Genomic DNA, 17,249 nt, shown 5'->3' with positions numbered 1-17,249 from the left:
ACAGAACTGAATAACTTTCCTCAAAAAGGTATGGTGCGAAGGGCTTGGAAAACTTGAATTTTTTTAGATAAGGTTCGAGCTCATCAGCAATTGTAATGAAGAAAGGTATTTTGAGTTGAATAAAAATATTTTCGAAAGCCTCTTCCAGTGTTGCCCAGCTTGAGAGCTCAGGGTGTTTTTTTAGGCCCTGTCAAAATATTTCTTCAATCCATCAAAAAGTTTGAGAAATCTTGATGCCACAGTTGAATTTTCAACCCTCCTCGTTCTACCTAATTTTGCGGAGGAAAAAGATTGTCCTGAGACATGTGCAAATTCGTCTCTTCTCGCTGGGCTGTCGTGAAACAGATAGTATCCTGCTGATAGGATGGCCGACACTTTCCAGTTAGTCTTTGAATGGCCCGTAAGAAATGCACCGTGCAGAACATGTAAACTGAAACAACCAGTCTCGAGAAAATGGGGGAAACCAGGGATCTGCCATAGCTCAGTTTTTAATAGTTTTATGAAAGCCCAATTTACATTGGGCCCATCCATTGAAATCTGAATCATTTTTTGTAAAGGGAGACCTTTCAAGGCTTCTTTAAACTTTCCTAACAGATCTGAAGCTCTAGCCCGTCCCAAAAAAGAGGAATTGAAGTATCAATAATATTTAAAAAATACTTAGTAGGTACCGAGTGGGAAGAATATTAAATGATATACACAGATTAACAACTGAAGTCTTATCTTCGTCAATTTAACGAATTATGACATCCATTTGTCCTTTTTGTGCGATTTTATTGTGAGCTTCGTCGAAGGCTACAACGAAAGCCGAAAATTTCTGTAATTTTTCTTGAAGATTGTCCTAAAAATATGGCACTAACCCATAATGGATAAGGTAAGCCATCTAATCCGACCCCAAAGAGAACTTCTGGGCAATGTCACTGCTAGGGAACATCAATTTAAAAAGAGCACCTTCATTAGCTGCGGAATTCATCGAACGATGGCTGTCCGCAGACTTTAGGGCCCAAAGAAGTTCTGACTTTGTCACGTCTTTTGAGAGAACACGTAAGGCTGGCTGGTGTTTGCTGTTAATGGTCTTGCGGCACATTCACTGTAGTATTGTCGTTCACAACAAGATCACTGTTCGATGTATGGTCGTTGCAGTTTCGTTCAGGTGGAGGAACAATAGCAACGACCATTGTTTCAGGAGCATTGAATAGAGTCCTAATAGATCGTAAACTGAGACTTGCAATCTTCTCTTTGTGTTTTTTTCCACTTGCATGACTATTTAGAGCTCCAATTCCCATATTGCTTAGTTCTTTGCTCACACAACACAACCGACACAAAAATTTCTCGTTTGATATGGGATCTTTTTCCAGCCATGTTTTGAACGACGGATGTAGGGACTCAATTAGCCACTGTGGCTGAAAATACGTTTTAAATTTCAGCATTCTATCTAAAGTAGTTACACCTAACGAAATAATACGGGTTTCTTAAGAAAAATGACCGCCATTGAAATACGAATACAATAATGAATAACTAAATATAAATAGATGTACTAACGGCCAATTATTTGTATCTGGACGCAATGTTCAACGGCAATTCAAAACACTGATACGTGACAAGTTCCCACGTTCAAAAATCAAACAGCCAGACCAGAAACACTACGCGGCTTGCCAGAGTTGCAGACGAAAAATAAAAGGATTTACTGGTGATTCTAAACAACATCTAGCGGGACCAAGACGTTCTTATTTTCTTTGAATTATTTTCTTGAAACTTAAAGTTTTAACTAGAACTAAATTTTTAAGAATAGAAAATTCCACGAATTTTTAGAAAAATACATGAAAATCCAATGAAATCCATGATCTTTATTTTATCCCTGACTATTCCATGATTTCCATGATTTCCAGAAGCGCGGGAACCCTGAAGTTGGCCTATTTTCTTTGCCCTGGACCTCCCGATTGGAAAAGGAAGGCGGTGTTGCTTCCCAAAGATGCAGCCTTCCCAAAAATGATCTTTTTTATCTTCGCTGATCATGAGACCATCAGCCATTTTATTAGCAGTCATCTTCTTAATTGTTGAAACGCAGACGTGGCCAAGTTTTTGATGCCACAGTTGGATTGGCGCCTGGAAGTTGGAAATTTGGCGCTTTGCCATAAAAAAGAATGCTATTTAGCAGGGTTTATTTTTACTTGTCAATTTTTTTCGCGTCACTGGGGTGTTTTTTTGAATTCTCTCGTCTAAAAAGAAGGATTTAGGTAATTTAATTTCCAATAATTATATTCCTTTTTAAAATTGTGGCACCCCTTTGAACCTTTATAGATTTTACACAATGCCAAATAGGTGTTGTGTCCCTTATTGCAACTCAGGCTACAATTACAGAAATCCCGTCGTAGGAAAAATAACTTGTTTCAAGCCTCACGTAAAATTCTGCGGTTTGTTCCCATCATTTTGCTGAAGACGACATCGTCAAAGGGAAGTACTCTATCATTAACGGAGAAGAACAATTCATACCAAGTTTTCGCTGGGCTCTGAAACCGACTGCAGTTCCAACAAAATTTCCTGGTAAGTATTATTTATTGTTTAACATAGGTTATGACACACAACCTAATTTATCTTTGTTTTACACAAGGGTGTTCACAAAAGCCAAAAGAGATTAAAAGAAAACTGAGAGCGAGCAGAACAAATGAAGTTGTTTCCAAAAAAATGAAGGGTGATGGATTGGAACAAGAAAAACCAAATGATACGAGTGTAGCTGAAGGAGTAGGAAGCATTTCCATTGATTCACTAAGTGAAGAGTTCTAGGTTGAGAGGGCGAACCTCCATCCATCTCCAGGTAAACACAATATTCCTGATCTGCACTATTAAATGAGTAATCATGCAATTTCCAGTTTTACAAGATGTTGGCGATCCATTACCCCAACCGGATGGTTTAATTCTCGAAGATGGAATAAACTGGGAGGAAGAACTGGCCAAAATAATTTACCCACCCAATTGGCAGTACAAGAAAGATTCCGAGGAAGGTGTTCTGAACATATTTAAACTCACAAAATGTTCGGGTGCAATGTGTCTCCAAAAGAACATTGTGTTTAATAACGGTTCAATACGTTACGAAGTACATGGCGCGCGAGTACCTGACCATCTTGGCTATTTGTCAGCAGAAGTATTTTCGATTGACATGTTGAAAAACGCTGTGAAAACTTTCGACGAAGCAGACTTGTGTGTTGGTGTAACAATTTCCTTGAAAGACAATAATGCACACCAACAGTTAAAGCTTATGGAATGTACAGAAGGCTTTTGGGACGGCAAAGTCTTGCGATCGTACAATTGCGACAGGCTTTTAAAACCATGTTCCTCAAAGTTCCATACATCACTCAAGGCCGTGGCATGTAAGGAATGTCGGAAACTAAAAAATGCCTTAAATAAGAAAATATGGAACCTTAACCAGACGTGTATGAAGAGGACACTCGAAAAATTTAGAACTGCTAGAGCAAAGGCTGTAAGAACTTCCGCACGCAAATCGACAATTCTGAAGGTAATCTGTTTCCTACAACGTTTTTACATTGTATGACTAAAGTATTAAAAATGTATTTTCAGAGGGTGAAATATGAGCTTACTGAGCTGCGCACTAAACTGTCAGTGACATCGGAGGATTTGTTCCATGAATACATCAACACTCTTCCACCACAGGTTCCGTCTTAGATAATTTATTATATTTTTCGTATGCATCCAAATATCATTTTTTCTTATCGTGAGGTAGATACTTTTTTCTGATATTGACATTGACTGATATTTACTATACGTACCGCTTGTTAAACACTTTCTTTAGAATAACTCAATTTAGCTTTCATATTTTCCTAGTTTGATTGCATGCATACGCTTTCCTTATTGGAAGTTTTTGTTTTTATAATGAAGTTATAAATAAACCGCGACATTGTGTTTACTAAATCTTTATAGAAGCCAAAGTCATTAATTAGTGCACTCTGTTTTGTACCTGTAATTTATTACCTTCTATCCTAATTTGAATACACTACATTTTAAACAAGTCTTCGAGATTGTAATTCCTCGAGTATTTCAAAAAGCAATAAAAAACACCAGTGACAGGACAAAAAAAAAACACTTGCTAACAGACTTGACAAGTAAAAAAAAACTGCTAAACAGCATTCTTTTTTATGGCAAAGCGCCAAATTTCCTTCCCTTTCTAGCCTTTTCAAAAAATTCTAGAATTTTCCCCTTTAGGATTAAGACATTTTGGCAAAATGAACAGCACTTCTAATTTTTTTTTCGATAAAAATAAAAATATTTGAAGGCTATAACTTAATTACATATTCCCCAAAAATGCGAGAAACCCCACTTTTCCCTATACCTTCCATGTCAGTTTGACTTCGATGAACAAGTGCTGCCGCCTACGTTCCTGAAAACGACGACACTTTGGCGGAGGGGGAATCCTTAAGCAGTAGACGTACCTCTAAACTATTATACCATGGTACAGACGATAACAAGAAAGCAGATGTTAGAAAGGAAGCCCTTTCTCACTCGAGGTTTGGAAACTAGCAAATACCAGTGCTAGAGTCTCCGTTGGAAAATTCTTCCGGGGAGTGTAATACACGTTGAACTCCATCATCAATGGATCAATCAAAGTCGACAGAGTTTAGTTGCGGATGGAATCATGAAATCGCCAATTTCGTGAGCGCCATTTGTGTCTGCGCACAGGGTCGCAATTGGGACGTGTGCACGAAAGTTAGACCTACTTAGAATGTCTAGCAGCGTGCCCCCTCGGACGCCAAAATCCTTATCTCCATCATAAATTCTTTGATGACAATTATAAACCCATATTTTTTCAAATGCTGAGTTTATACAATAGCAAAGGCATGAATATTTTTAAAACTAGAATTTTGAAATAGATGGCGATATCAAAATCATGAAGCAAAAATTACAAATTTCATGCTTTTTCACTTCGGTGCCTAACGGGTTAAAAGTCTACGTCTACGTCACCATAAAAGATTTGTAACCGCATGAGGTTATCGCTTAAAAAACTCATAAGTGGAATAATAGAAAATGACACGATGATAACGGATAAAGCCATCAGTCGACTCCTTTTCAGAAAAAAATGTACTGAAAATTTCAAATTGCAAAATAAAATTGTCAGTGTTAATCCTAAGCTGATGTACTGAAAAGTGTGCAGCACTTGCTTTGGCAAACATTTCCCGTTCCTATTCCTCACATGCTGTTCTTGACCAACGAAAAAAATTTCTTTTGGAAAAGAAAATTGAAATCTCTCCGCAAAATATTTTCCTTTCATGTGAAGGTGACAAATTCTGGAGGGAATCAATTACTTCTTGTTCGGTGCGAATCTCATGATCATTTAAGCCGCTAACCAACGAACCTATCCAAAAATTTATTGTTGTTTTGCTTATATTGAAAAAAGTCGACAGTGTCAGCATTATTTTTGCGATAACAAAATCAATTCTGTTTACTGGAATTGAATATGCACTGCCATCAGGTAAATTGCTTTAAACGAAATAGTTTTCATCGTGACTAATATCTTGAACTACACTACTATCCCTTTCTACCGTAACTGAATTTTCGTAAAACTCCCGAGTAACGACGTTTTTTCACACACCTTTAAATGATACGCAAAATTTGCAAATGACGCAATTTTCAGCTGGCATCCATTTTGTCCACAAAGTCATTTCTTCCTCTTCCCGTTGTTTTAAAACCATGTTGAGCCCTAAAGTATTTATTTTGTTCTGTGTAAGGGCCAGGGATAACTTGTGCACATTTAAAGCATGAGAAGTCCCTACGCCGTTTCTCCACACACGGTATGGCACTACGTAACTTCCAAAAACGTAACTAAAAATTTATAACAAAACCCCAAACAAAAATAAAAACGCCACGCTGCTTAAATTGACACACTTAAGACACAAAAAACCACGCAAAACAGCTTACTAGAATATATCATCGTTGCACTTGACGACGATAAACGCGGATAAAAAACACTAGGTAATGACCTATCTTGACCTTGAACGACGACTAACTTGTAATGCAGATCAGAACTGCAACTTCTTACACACCCACATTGTTTTGCTGGCGTCTGTCTTTTGTTTTAACTAACATTGCAGAGAACACATATTGCAAAACCTATTAAGTTAGAATTCCAAAACTTACGCTTTTCAATTTAAAATAATCAAATATTTTATATGTTTTCAGTTGCAAAGAAGACTCGCTTTTATTTTTTTTACAATTTATTACAACAAACTATTTCAGTAATTCAATATTTTGACCTTGGAGATCATTTCACCTTAGCGCACAGAAGGGGGTAGATGAAAAAGGGGTGGGGAGAAACACCTATTGCTACTGGCTGTAAGGACAGTGTCCACCGAGATATAGCATACACTTGTCACTGAGTAGGGGAGACCGGGGCTAGTTGGTCTTCACCGCACTTTTCTCTTTTTCTCATTTTCTAACTGATGCTTGTTTGGTGTATCGGCCCAAACTGTCGACACCCTCTTCCGACTCTTTCGTGTTGTCTGCTTCCTTGGGCCAGCTTTTGGAAACGGCCGAATGTTCTCCAAAGTACTAGGAACTGGAGTAGGAGATGGAATAGGTGGAGTCGGTATCGACTGTGCTGGACGAGTGCCGGATGGGCCTGGTAGATTTAAAGTTCCGTATGGAGCTATTTCTACTTCAAATATTTCACTTACATTAATTTGAACACCCACACAGCGGCGACAAAAACATTTAATTTTTGATACTTAAAAAAGGCCAGCCTACTAGATCTTTTTTTCGTACTTAATTTCTATAAGATACTTAATTTTTATAGGCTACTGAAAAATTCAGTAACTTGAGGTTAATTTTTGGAAAAAAGAGTTAGCCGTGCTAGGATTTGAACCATCGACCTTGAGATTCACTGCCTTATACTTTACCAATGCCCCACTTCAGTTATTAATTAACGAACTAATTTAGCTAAAAATCGTGATAAGATAGAAAAAGTGATTGAGAATTTTCGAAAAATTTTTTGATACATTTACAAACATGTGATTTTGCAGCTAACCAGCTAAAGTTTTTAATACATTGAAAAGTAATGATCGTACAAAATGTATTTCATAAAATTTAAGTGGCATATATTTCAGAAATTAAATAAAATTAACATAAAAAAATTTTAAGCGTGGTTCAAAAACCCAGAAATCCCTTAGATTAAATAACGGATTTGTAGTTATAACTAGTAACTTAGTTCAGGCAAACTGTCATGAGATGGGCTTGTGTTTGCCAAAAAATAGTTAGCCTTATTTCTAAATTTAAGTTTGGTTCCCTAAGATTAACAAATGGTTTTGAGAACGAAGAAATTTTAGTCACCGATACTTGTGAAAAGGTGATGTAACCAAATATAGGGATTTTGTAAAATTGTCATTGCATATTAGACCTAGTCTACCTAACAATAGAGGCCATTATTTAACAGTGCAGTCGATGCATTTCATATGATTAAAATAACTGATTGTATATCTTGACTTGAAATCAAAACCTGACCGATTGTGCACTTTCAAAGATTTGCCAGTTGTTAAACCAAGGTGACATCAGTTTGCCATATTATTGTAATAATAAGTATTAATAGCCAAAGTCCTAATATTATTGTACAATATCATTTTAAAATATTAATTAATCCTAATTTAAGGATTGTTAGTTAATCCTAACATCAGTAATTCAGTATGCTACGCAGGATACTTTAATATTTTAAATACTTAAAAAGCATTTTGTCATACTTAAAAAAATTTTTCAATGCTTAAAATCGATAGGATAGGTATGAAATTGGGTTTCAGAAGGGGAATCAAAATTTTATGTATCTTTTTTTCAAAATCAGGTATCATTTAAGGATACTTAATTTTTTCAGTAGCTTTTTCCTACTGAAAGACCCTTAATTAAGTGTTCAGTCGCTGCTGTGCAGTTCTTCATGTAGTTGGGCTTCAACATCGTTGATGGGATCCTGTCAATCAGTGACGCATGCCGGAGCAAAGTTCAAATCTTCGTCAAAAATTTTTGGATAAACCGGCATAACACCAGCTACTTGAGATCCAAAAGAAATTTTTTAAAGACGTAGCTGCCAAGGGGAGCGTTGTTTTGATAATCCCTACGGTGATAATATAATGATGATATATTATAATGATAATATAATATAATGATACTACTATTCCTGGGATATAGTAGAACGCCATCATGTCTTCGCCCCAACTCAGCATCCAATTCCCACACTCGTTTTTGATATATTTTTTTAGTGGGCCAAAGACCGACCGGTCGAGTGGTTGGAGCTTGTGACTGCAGTGCGGAGGAAAGGAAAGCAGGACGACACCGTGCTCTTTGGCCAAGTTTAAAGCATTTAGAGAAAGATGAGACGAACGGTTCTCTTGGAGCAGCAAAACCTTTCTGTCCTTTGTTGGCCGGGCATGTTGGATGAAGTGCTTTAAGAAAAGGAAAAATCAGGTTCAGTCATCCAGACAGATTTGTTGGCCGAGCCAGACGAACCAATGGGAGAAGCATTCAAGAAATGATCCTTGAAATTTTTCCTTTAAAAGAAAAATAATTGATAAATTTTATCACGAATTTCAACAATCGGAATAAATAGTCAACCCGGAAAAACAAAAAAAGGTGGAATGTTATTTCCAAGGGCTGAGACTGCAAGTGCGAGCGTAACAAGTTGTCCTCTTTCTGTGGAAGTAGCCGCTCCAATCGGTTTTCTTCCTTTATGGCCGATTATTCCGGCTGGGTGCTGAACTGTTGTTACACCTGTCTCGCCCATGTTCCAGATGTCACCTGGTCCAATGAAATCCCTCACCAAAACACCAACGTAGTTGTCAAAAAACATTTTGACATTGTTTTTATTAAAACTGGTCATTCTGGCAAAAGAAGCAGCTTGAGGTTTGCTGATGGACAAAGTCAGATGCCATTTTAAAACAGAAGAGATCCAGTTTCTGCCAGCAGATTTGTTATCCTGCCATGCTCTTGGAATAATAACGTCCAAGAAGACTGCCAACTCATAGGCCATCTTCCTGAATTCAGTCGGTGTCAAACCACAGTAGACATCAAACGCTCGCTTCAAATAGAGTTCCAGAGGGGTTTCTTCTTCTACGTTGAACACCTAATACAAGACATTAAGCTCAGCAAAAATAATAAAAAGCAAATCGTTATACCTGATAGTGGCGTGAATATCCCAAAGAAATAGTTATTGGAACAACTTCCTGAATTTCATCAGCAGAGAACTTGTGAAGATATCGAGCAAAGTGTTGCGTGGAATTCCGGACTAACTTTACTTAGGGTAATATTTCCACATTTCACATGCTTCACTGCGTTGAGCATAGTTTTTTTGCTAGTCTTGCCTTTCTCTGTCTACCTCTTGTAGTTTCGGACCATTTTGAACTAAAATACAAGAAAAAAAAGTTGTGTTGATTTGTTGCTTGTTTGCCCAACTTGTCCCTTAAAAAAAAACCCAACATACCCCCACCGAGTGAAGGACACGAAAAAATTTAATTCATGAAAAAATTTTATGAAGACAAAGGTTGCATTAATATGGAAAAAAGGTTAAATAGACTTCTTGCAGAATTCGGATAGCAAGATTACTTTATTCCGGCAATGTTGCCATCCGCCATCTTAGGAAAATCACACCCTTTTTTACAGGGTCTCTTATGGGATTATTTTTTAAATTTGAATAATTTCTAAAGTAGTTAGTAATAGAAAATAGTTAACCCCGGATATGATGATACGATATGCGTTAACGGGTCCGGCTATGATGCGTGATACCTGAGTTCGAATCCAGCAATACAAAGTTCTGTTTTTTCCCAATTTGAAATCCAAAACATGTCAGATTTATTGCCAAATGAAAGTCCGTTCGGATATCCTTGGAATTTCAAAGGGCAATGTTTAGGACAGTGTTTTGTATTTGACAAAAGTTATGTATTTGATCAAATAAAATACATGTATCTTAAAATACATGGTATTCCAAATACATTTTTTTCATTAATTGGTCAAATACCAAATAAAATAAAATACAAATACCAAATAAAATACCAAATACTCAAAATTTTAATATTGTGCCTCCTCCAACAACCCCAAGTAGAAGGTTTGCGTCGAAGTCTGCATAATTTACCCGTATTTTTTATGGGTATTGAGAAAAAATACTCATCTAAAAGATGAGTATTTTACGCACTAGTTTGACTCGAAACTCCCTATTTATACGGTATTTTCGCTGTTTATCTAACTCTGTAGTTCGCGGTAGTTCGTCTGTGAATCTGCTGTGATGTAAATGGGTTAAAAATATGAGTAAAAAAAGCTTATTTTTAACGAATTATTTCTTCAGCAAATATAACTTTCTTTTCATCTTATATTTACCAAGAAACTATTCATTACTTTTCTGCATAAAATCTTCTTCTAAACCCCATTCAATTTTACTTATTACGCACACACCGGGTGGAAATTGGATGAAATAAAAGTTTTTAGATAAATTCGAACAAAGTTTATTTGTTAACAAAAACAGCATTACATAGAGAATTGCACTCGACTAGTAATGGCCCTTCTCCGGGAAAGTAAACATGCGTTAAAACAAAATTCTTACAGTGAACTGTAAATACAGATTACAATTACAGTTAAATTGTCTTACAACTATTGAGATTGTGGTTCAAATTTCATAATGTCTCCAATGAGAACTGTTATCAATGGCCCTACTTCTGAGACAAATATTTGATTTTCTACATCACTTCCCACGGAATCTTCGGCAGGTGGATTATTAACTGGTGGTCTGCCCATCATTTTTAACCACTTGCGATGTCTCGATCCTCCTTCTTTGCGGCACTTTTGTAAGACTTTTTTTAGATCTTGGCAAGTTGGTTGTGGTTGGCCTTTGGCACGACAACGTAGTGTCAGAGTGGCTGTAAAAAAGTTTGAATCCAATGCTTTATCACACGAGAAAGTCTGAAAGATATAACGATGTTTAGCCTACCTCCCAAAACAGAGATGAAGTGAATCAATACCGATAGGTCATCGGGAATCTTCTCCCCTTTTAGGTTTCCACTGAAGCTGGTCCATGAGCTCATCCGTAAGGGCCGCCTTCATACACGTAGCCATACAAATGGAATCGGTGTTATCCTCACGAGATAAGTTAAGAAAATGACAAGCCTAGAAAAGAAATAATAGGGTTAGACATTTTAATATGTTGTCGATCTTAACAGCTCAATTACGCTTATTACCAAAGAAACTCTAAATGTTAAATCGAGTTTACAAACACTTTCTAAATTTTGCAGTGTCTGTACAGAAAAGATTTGTTTCGTTTTACTAATATACTCTGCGACGTACGTTTGATAAGAAAGGATGTTTCGCTTAATCCGTTGGTCGGGAAGAGCATTATTAGCTTGTGCTGTGGAATTCAACAGGCGTTGCAAAATTTCATTGCTTGACTTAAAACCATGATCCATAACAGTCTCCAGAGAACCGACTTTTAAGCTGAGTTCAGCAATTATATCGATAAGCTTATCAATTACTGAACAAAAAAAAACAAGAATTAGCACTTGACTTGAAAGGTAAAATAAATGAAAATTACATGTGTCTGAATGTTGAGGATTGTTTCTAGTTCCTATTTCTAAAGGTGAGAAACTTCGTGTGGACTCGTCGGTTCTTGAATATTCAGTATTCAAATGAACTTGATTGTAATTGGCAGATGGTCCAGGTTGCAGTTTCAATGTAGAATAGAAATCAGAAGAACCATAATAGGCACTTGTGGCAGCAGAAGAACCACCGTAATTCGGCGACAACAATTGTTGAATGCTAGAAATAGCAGGTGAAAAGACTCCTATGATATGGCATTTCCGTTATTTATTGTTGAACAGATAATAGATAATAAATTAAACGTTTTTACCACGAACATTATCGCCTACATCTATTTGAGGTTGGAATGAAGACGAGTAAGGCATGTACAGCGAAGCTTGTGGAGTTGTTTGACCAGTAGGTAGTGGAGTTGGTGGTCCAGCAGCTAGTTGAGTTAGTGGTCCAGCAGCTATTACTTGAGTTGTTGTAGTAAAAGAGGGTTGGACCCTGCTTCGAAGAGGTGCTGCGTTGGTGGACAACAAAGATGAATCACTTTCGTAGTCACCATCATCTCCTTCAGAATCTTGAGTGAGGGTGCGAAGTGGTGTAACGTGTTTGCTGGCCACCTTTTTTAGAACACGAGGCTGTCCTGCAATTTTAGCAGGCAGTTTACTTCTTCGCTTTTTGGCAATTGAGCCATCATTGTTAAAGTCCGTCCATTCTTGAAATGGAAGGTTGTCATCACAGTGTTTTTTGATAAGACGAGCTTAAAGATCCAAATCTAAAACATAAAAAGGAAGATTAACACGAGTTGGTGGTTAAAAACTAGACAAAATAATAATTACATTTTAATTTCCCTGCTTTGTTTGCGATTACAATACCAGTGTACTCCATCCATTCTGTGGTTGGATGTAAAAATCGCTTAAAAGACTTATGCTGCCAACTGGATGGTTCACCAATCGCTGACCCTCTAGTACTTGCATCATCAGGGAACAAAAAATTGCATTCCAGGGTAGCACTATTTACTCCTCCATTTCCACCACTCACCCACGTAACTGGAATTAAGTTGAAAAATGTTTTCTCTCCATCCTCAAAAGTCTCCATTGTTTTTATGACATAATATTCTACATTAATCTTTCCCATTTCAGACAACGATAACTGTTTCCCCCAAATCGTGGTATGTGCCAATCCATACTGATTTGTGACGGCCAACCTAAAAAATTAAAAAAAAATCACAATTAATTTTTTAAAAGACGAGAACTTTAAATACTAACCACAAAAGCTTTTCGGACCATCATCTCGGCATTGTCGTTTTCAGTTGGCGTGCTGCTCATTTGACTGAAACCCTAAAAAAATTGGCGCGTTAACAATTGGAGAGACCTAGTGGTGAAATGTAATTCTTTTCAATAGTTGCACGGCACGAATATATAACATTAAGCACTGAGTGAATTTCAAAAGTTTAAATTTGCCCTTTTCATGTTTGCAATATTTGCAATGGTTGCAATGGCCAGCTAGTTTCACACGAGGGAGAGCAAACGATGGAAATTCTTCTTCTTCTTCTACTTTACACGGTTGCCACTAGTGTAATCGATAATAATAAAGTAATACAAAATAGCGGATTTTCACACACTATATACTGAATGCATACTTATTACATTTTAAAAAAATGTCCGCGAAATTTAACATTGACCAGAAATGCTTAATGTTTGTAGAAACAAATAAGTTACAAGCATGCACCGTTGCACACATGTATAATCTTGCCCGATTGAGTTGTCTTCTGTTTCAGAATCGAGATGAAAAATGGAGTCTTTGTCTTTTGAACAAGTGCAAATTATTTTGCTAGCTAACGGTGATAAAAAGAAAATACCGAGTCCTTCAAGCAGTGTTAAACATTTGAAAACGCTGCGAGTTAAAGCAAAAGTTAATCTTCGGACATGGATCAAACATGGTGTTCCTGAACGAGCATGGATTCATATGCTACGCTGCAGGACTTCGCTCATTCACGAATACTCCCTTCAAAAACAGAATGTCATAGTGCCCGTTATCCCACCAACTTCAAGCAGAGGTGATTTTTCATTGTATAACTCAACAACTCTCACTCATATACAGTACCCACGCCAGGTATTGGATCACCTCGGTCCAAAAAAGGCGTTTTAACCCGCGCGAGATAGGCCTAACGGTGTCTCGCGCGTGAATTTTTTTTACATACTAAGATTGCTCGTACGAGGTTAATTTTTTTTTATCAGAAAGATAAAGAACTAGTCTTTATCTTTCTGATTTTTAATTTGTAAAAAGTATAGTTGTTGTATGGGAAAAAGGATCATTTTGAAATATTGGATCACCCCCGACATGTGCTGCATTCGTTGTCCCTACCCGCGGCTATGCCGTCGGGAAACTTGATTGTAATTTGGGTCCCTTTTTCACCATTTGACCCTCTCCCATATCCGACGGCATAGCCGCGGGTAGGGACAACGAATGCAACACATGTCGGGGGTGATCCAATATTTCAAAATGATCCTTTTTCCCATATAACAACTATACTTTTTACAAATTAAAAATCAGAAAGATAAAGACTAATTCTTTATCTTTCCGATTTAAAAAAATTAACCTCGTACGAGCAATCTTAGTATTTTAAAAAAATTCACGCGCGAGACACCGTTAGGCCTATCTCGCGCGGGTTAAAACGCCGTTTTTGGACCGAGGTGATCCAATACCTGGCGTGGGTACTGTATATAACCAGTGTTTTGTTGTTTTTAGTGTTTGGATCAAACGTGGAAGCCAGAAATACATTACCTGGGTGTACGTGGGAAAATGATGGTATTAATGAGAAAGATATTATACAAATTTACTCTAAACTAATCCAATTTCTTCTGTTCAGGATTGTATTCGGACAATGATGTAACAGCTCCTGACACTTCACTACCCACACAACTGTTGCTAGAAAGTTTGGAGGAAATATACTACACTCATCAACGTCAGAAGGAATTCACTGAAAAGCCACACCCAATCTCTTTCTTGCGTCTTCTGCAACACTGGGCAGCTACTACACATTTAAAAAAAACTCATATAGATAATCTATTGAGACTTATACACCATCATAGGCCAGTGATTGACTACAATGTGTTGCCACTTACTGGCAAGCAACTTCTCCAAATTGACGGGAGAGACTATGCTGGCTTTATAAAAAAAACACCCGTTGGATTACCCACGCCAACTGCCTTTCCGTCAACTGTTGGATCAAATCAAAATGAGCGTTCACCGATTGATGCTGGACCCAGCGCAGCAGCCCCACTTCGGTCATCAACCAATGGTGCTAGAGTTACTTCTGTTACTCGTGGCGTGAGACGAAAAAAGAAACCTACCAGCTACAAAAACCAGTCATTCAACGAGAGGGAGCAAAGTATTCTCACTTTGGTCTGCAGTCTGCCATTGCTGGAACCTCGATCGGCCTCCTTTACCAAAATGCAGCTCTTCTTCAATATATAAATATATTCAAGGAAAACCCAGCACTTGTACCAATTTGCATCAGGAAAAAGGTAAACCATCCGAGTTCTCATTGGATCCCATAGAATCCCGTAGAACCTTCAAATCAATTGCTCCTACAATTGTTTATAAAAATTTTTTTTTCAGATTGAAGCTCTCCATGGAGGCGAAGTACTTCGCAAAGCCCGTGAAGTTCTACGAAAAGGAGCAGAAGCTGCTACCGATGGTCCAACTAGCCAAGAAGGAGAAGCTGATACAGCAACTGCCAGGTCACCAAAGCAGCTACCTCATTTTGAGATTGATATTCATGCTGATGGGGCACAAGTGTATGACAATTCTGAACAAGCTTCAATTACAGCAATTCTAGGTAGGGTTCATTCTGTGAAATTCTCATTTTCCTCAAGTGAACAGCCAAGATTTTTTTATTGTTCGCATCCATTTATAATTGGCTTTGAAAATGGGAAAAAGAAGGGTTCAGCTAAAGAGCTACTACTTTTACTCATCCAAGAGTTAATGTTTCTATGCCCATATAATGACAAAGCAGAAGGAAGAGAGTTTACTTTGAGTCTGAGAGTTGTCATTGCAAATACACCGATGCGTAACTTTTTGAAAAGAACCATAGGGTACATGGGTTACTGGGCATGTGAGAGATGCGTACAGAGGGGAATAAGACCTCTACGAAGGGATGGAATTAAAAGTATAATTCAACTTGTGGATACTGATCGTTGTCGTCGTAACGACGATGATTGGCTTACTTATATAAGTAATGACAAGAAAGATAGAACTCAGGACAATCACGTAAATAGCTTTGATGATCTTAGCCCCTTTTGAGATATAAATTTCCGCATGGTGACAGGATTTGTTATTGATCCAATGCACACGATTTGGTATGGTAATCTTGGCAGGTATTTAAGAAACATGTCTTTGGTGGCCAAAGAAGGCAAACTCAGTGTCTTGCAGCTAGCCAGGGTGGACGGTAGACTAAAATTTTTTGAAAAGTGCAACCCGTATGAATTTAATGGGAAATTACGAAGTCTTAGTAAAAGTGGAAATAAATACAAAACTCACGAGATCAGAAGATTTGGTTACTTCTTGTATCCCGTATTCAAAGACATTTTGGATGACTCCTATCTCGAGCATATGAGAATGCCTTACGCAATGCAGTTGTTAGGTGGATTCAATAAGAACCCAGTGCCTCCAGCTGATATTGAAAAAGCCAAAGTAGTATTGGTTAATTTCATAACAGAACACAAGCGCCTCAGTTATCTAGTAAGATTTGTGAATCATGAGATTTTGCATTTGCCTGAAGATGCGGAATATTACAAATGCGGGGTAGAATTTAACAGTGCCTTCGATTTTGAAAATTTCTTACGGTGGTTTGGGTTGCTGCTCGACTACGGGCACTTGCCATCTGAGCAAATCAGAAATCGACTTATTGAAATGAGAAAGTACGTCCTTCCAACTGGCCGACATGGCAGAATTTTGTCATCATATGACGATTTTGAGCGAGAAGCTGAATTGTTTAAAGCTATAAATAGCAAAACAAATGTATTTATTGGGTGTACCATGTCAGCTACCTTAAAAAAACTTAGCTTTTCAACATTTGTATTGACGAATCGTTTTCCTAATAATGTTTGTTTGTTAAAGGACAACTCTATCATCGTGTGTCAAGATGTAGTTGAATGTCCCGAAGGTTCAAAAGATTACGTTATCATCGAGAGAAAATTTTTGTGTAAACGAGATGCTTTTCTTGTGCCATACCGATCCTCAGACTATGACTCATATGTTGTTTCCAAATAATGTAAAGATGCAGACGAATGGGATTTCAATTTAATCAAAGGTAAAATGTTTGCAGTGCCAAATAAGTTCAACCCATTTCATAATGGCAATATACCGTCAACTTTACCCGATATTCTGTAAAGCAATTCAAACCAACAATGGTATGTCAGTGCTATACAGCACACCGTTTTCTAACATGTATATTTTTCTAACATGTAGATAGTGTTTTGCGTACTGGCATATTAGAGAAATAAAAATGTAATTTTTCAATTGAAGTTCCCGCACGTTATTTTTTCATCCTATCAACCTTTCTTTTATGTGATTTATTACCAAATTTTTACACTTTCTAGCATAGCTATTAAACAGGGATAAATATTCGTTATTTACGCATAACATCTAAGTATTTCTTACCTTTTCAAGTTAAGAAAAAAAATGGTAATTATTAC

General features: G+C 37.3%; 3 protein-coding genes and 1 long non-coding RNA gene across 4 annotated transcripts; 3 read left to right on the top strand and 1 right to left on the bottom strand.

The window, feature by feature from the left end:
* Positions 1 to 2,156: 2,156 nt before the first annotated feature.
* On the top strand, positions 2,157 to 2,395 carry LOC123470375. Its single transcript, XR_006644043.1, has 2 exons — positions 2,157 to 2,234; positions 2,299 to 2,395. It is a non-coding gene; the product is annotated as an uncharacterized LOC123470375 (long non-coding RNA).
* Positions 2,396 to 2,854: 459 nt separating this feature from the next.
* LOC123470644 lies at positions 2,855 to 3,918 on the top strand. Its single transcript, XM_045171189.1, has 2 exons — positions 2,855 to 3,511; positions 3,574 to 3,918. Exons 1-2 carry the CDS (start codon positions 2,855 to 2,857, stop codon positions 3,676 to 3,678), a joined length of 762 nt encoding a protein of 253 aa, XP_045027124.1. The 3' UTR covers positions 3,679 to 3,918.
* A 6,476-nt stretch (positions 3,919 to 10,394) lies between these two features.
* On the bottom strand, positions 10,395 to 12,645 carry LOC116933535. Its single transcript, XM_045171188.1, has 6 exons — positions 12,519 to 12,645; positions 12,387 to 12,440; positions 11,873 to 12,307; positions 11,558 to 11,806; positions 10,961 to 11,497; positions 10,395 to 10,889 (listed from the first exon to the last, which is right to left on the bottom strand). The coding sequence occupies exons 1-5, from the start codon at positions 12,643 to 12,645 to the stop codon at positions 11,166 to 11,168; spliced, it is 1,197 nt and encodes a 398-aa protein (XP_045027123.1). The 3' UTR covers positions 10,395 to 10,889; positions 10,961 to 11,165.
* Positions 12,646 to 13,341: 696 nt separating this feature from the next.
* LOC116933533 lies at positions 13,342 to 16,804 on the top strand. The gene is made up of 4 exons (XM_045171187.1): positions 13,342 to 13,606; positions 14,299 to 14,358; positions 14,420 to 15,077; positions 15,172 to 16,804. The coding sequence occupies exons 1-3, from the start codon at positions 13,342 to 13,344 to the stop codon at positions 15,025 to 15,027; spliced, it is 933 nt and encodes a 310-aa protein (XP_045027122.1). The 3' UTR covers positions 15,028 to 15,077; positions 15,172 to 16,804.
* Positions 16,805 to 17,249: the final 445 nt, after the last annotated feature.

The sequence above is a fragment of the Daphnia magna genome, linkage group LG3 (assembly GCF_020631705.1).
Source record: "Daphnia magna isolate NIES linkage group LG3, ASM2063170v1.1, whole genome shotgun sequence".
NCBI lineage: Eukaryota > Metazoa > Arthropoda > Branchiopoda > Diplostraca > Daphniidae > Daphnia > Daphnia magna.
This window is presented reverse-complemented; position numbering and strand designations above follow the sequence as displayed.

Bases quoted from the DNA above. Each gene is read 5' to 3' on its own strand.
- LOC123470644 (XM_045171189.1), top strand. From the start codon at position 2,855: ATGCAATTTCCAGTTTTACAAGATGTTGGCGATCCATTACCCCAACCG. The intron at 3,512-3,573 runs GTAATCTGTTTC...ATGTATTTTCAG, and splicing joins GCAAATCGACAATTCTGAAG to AGGGTGAAATATGAGCTTAC.
- LOC116933535 (XM_045171188.1), bottom strand. From the start codon at position 12,645: ATGGAGACTTTTGAGGATGGAGAGAAAACATTTTTCAACTTAATTCCA. The intron at 12,441-12,518 runs GTACTAGAGGGT...ATCCAACCACAG, and splicing joins TTTGTTCCCTGATGATGCAA to AATGGATGGAGTACACTGGT. The intron at 11,807-11,872 runs GTAAAAACGTTT...GCCATATCATAG, and splicing joins TGTAGGCGATAATGTTCGTG to GAGTCTTTTCACCTGCTATT.
- LOC116933533 (XM_045171187.1), top strand. From the start codon at position 13,342: ATGGAGTCTTTGTCTTTTGAACAAGTGCAAATTATTTTGCTAGCTAAC. The intron at 13,607-14,298 runs GTGATTTTTCAT...TGTTGTTTTTAG, and splicing joins CCCACCAACTTCAAGCAGAG to TGTTTGGATCAAACGTGGAA. The intron at 14,359-14,419 runs GTATTAATGAGA...TCTTCTGTTCAG, and splicing joins GTGTACGTGGGAAAATGATG to GATTGTATTCGGACAATGAT.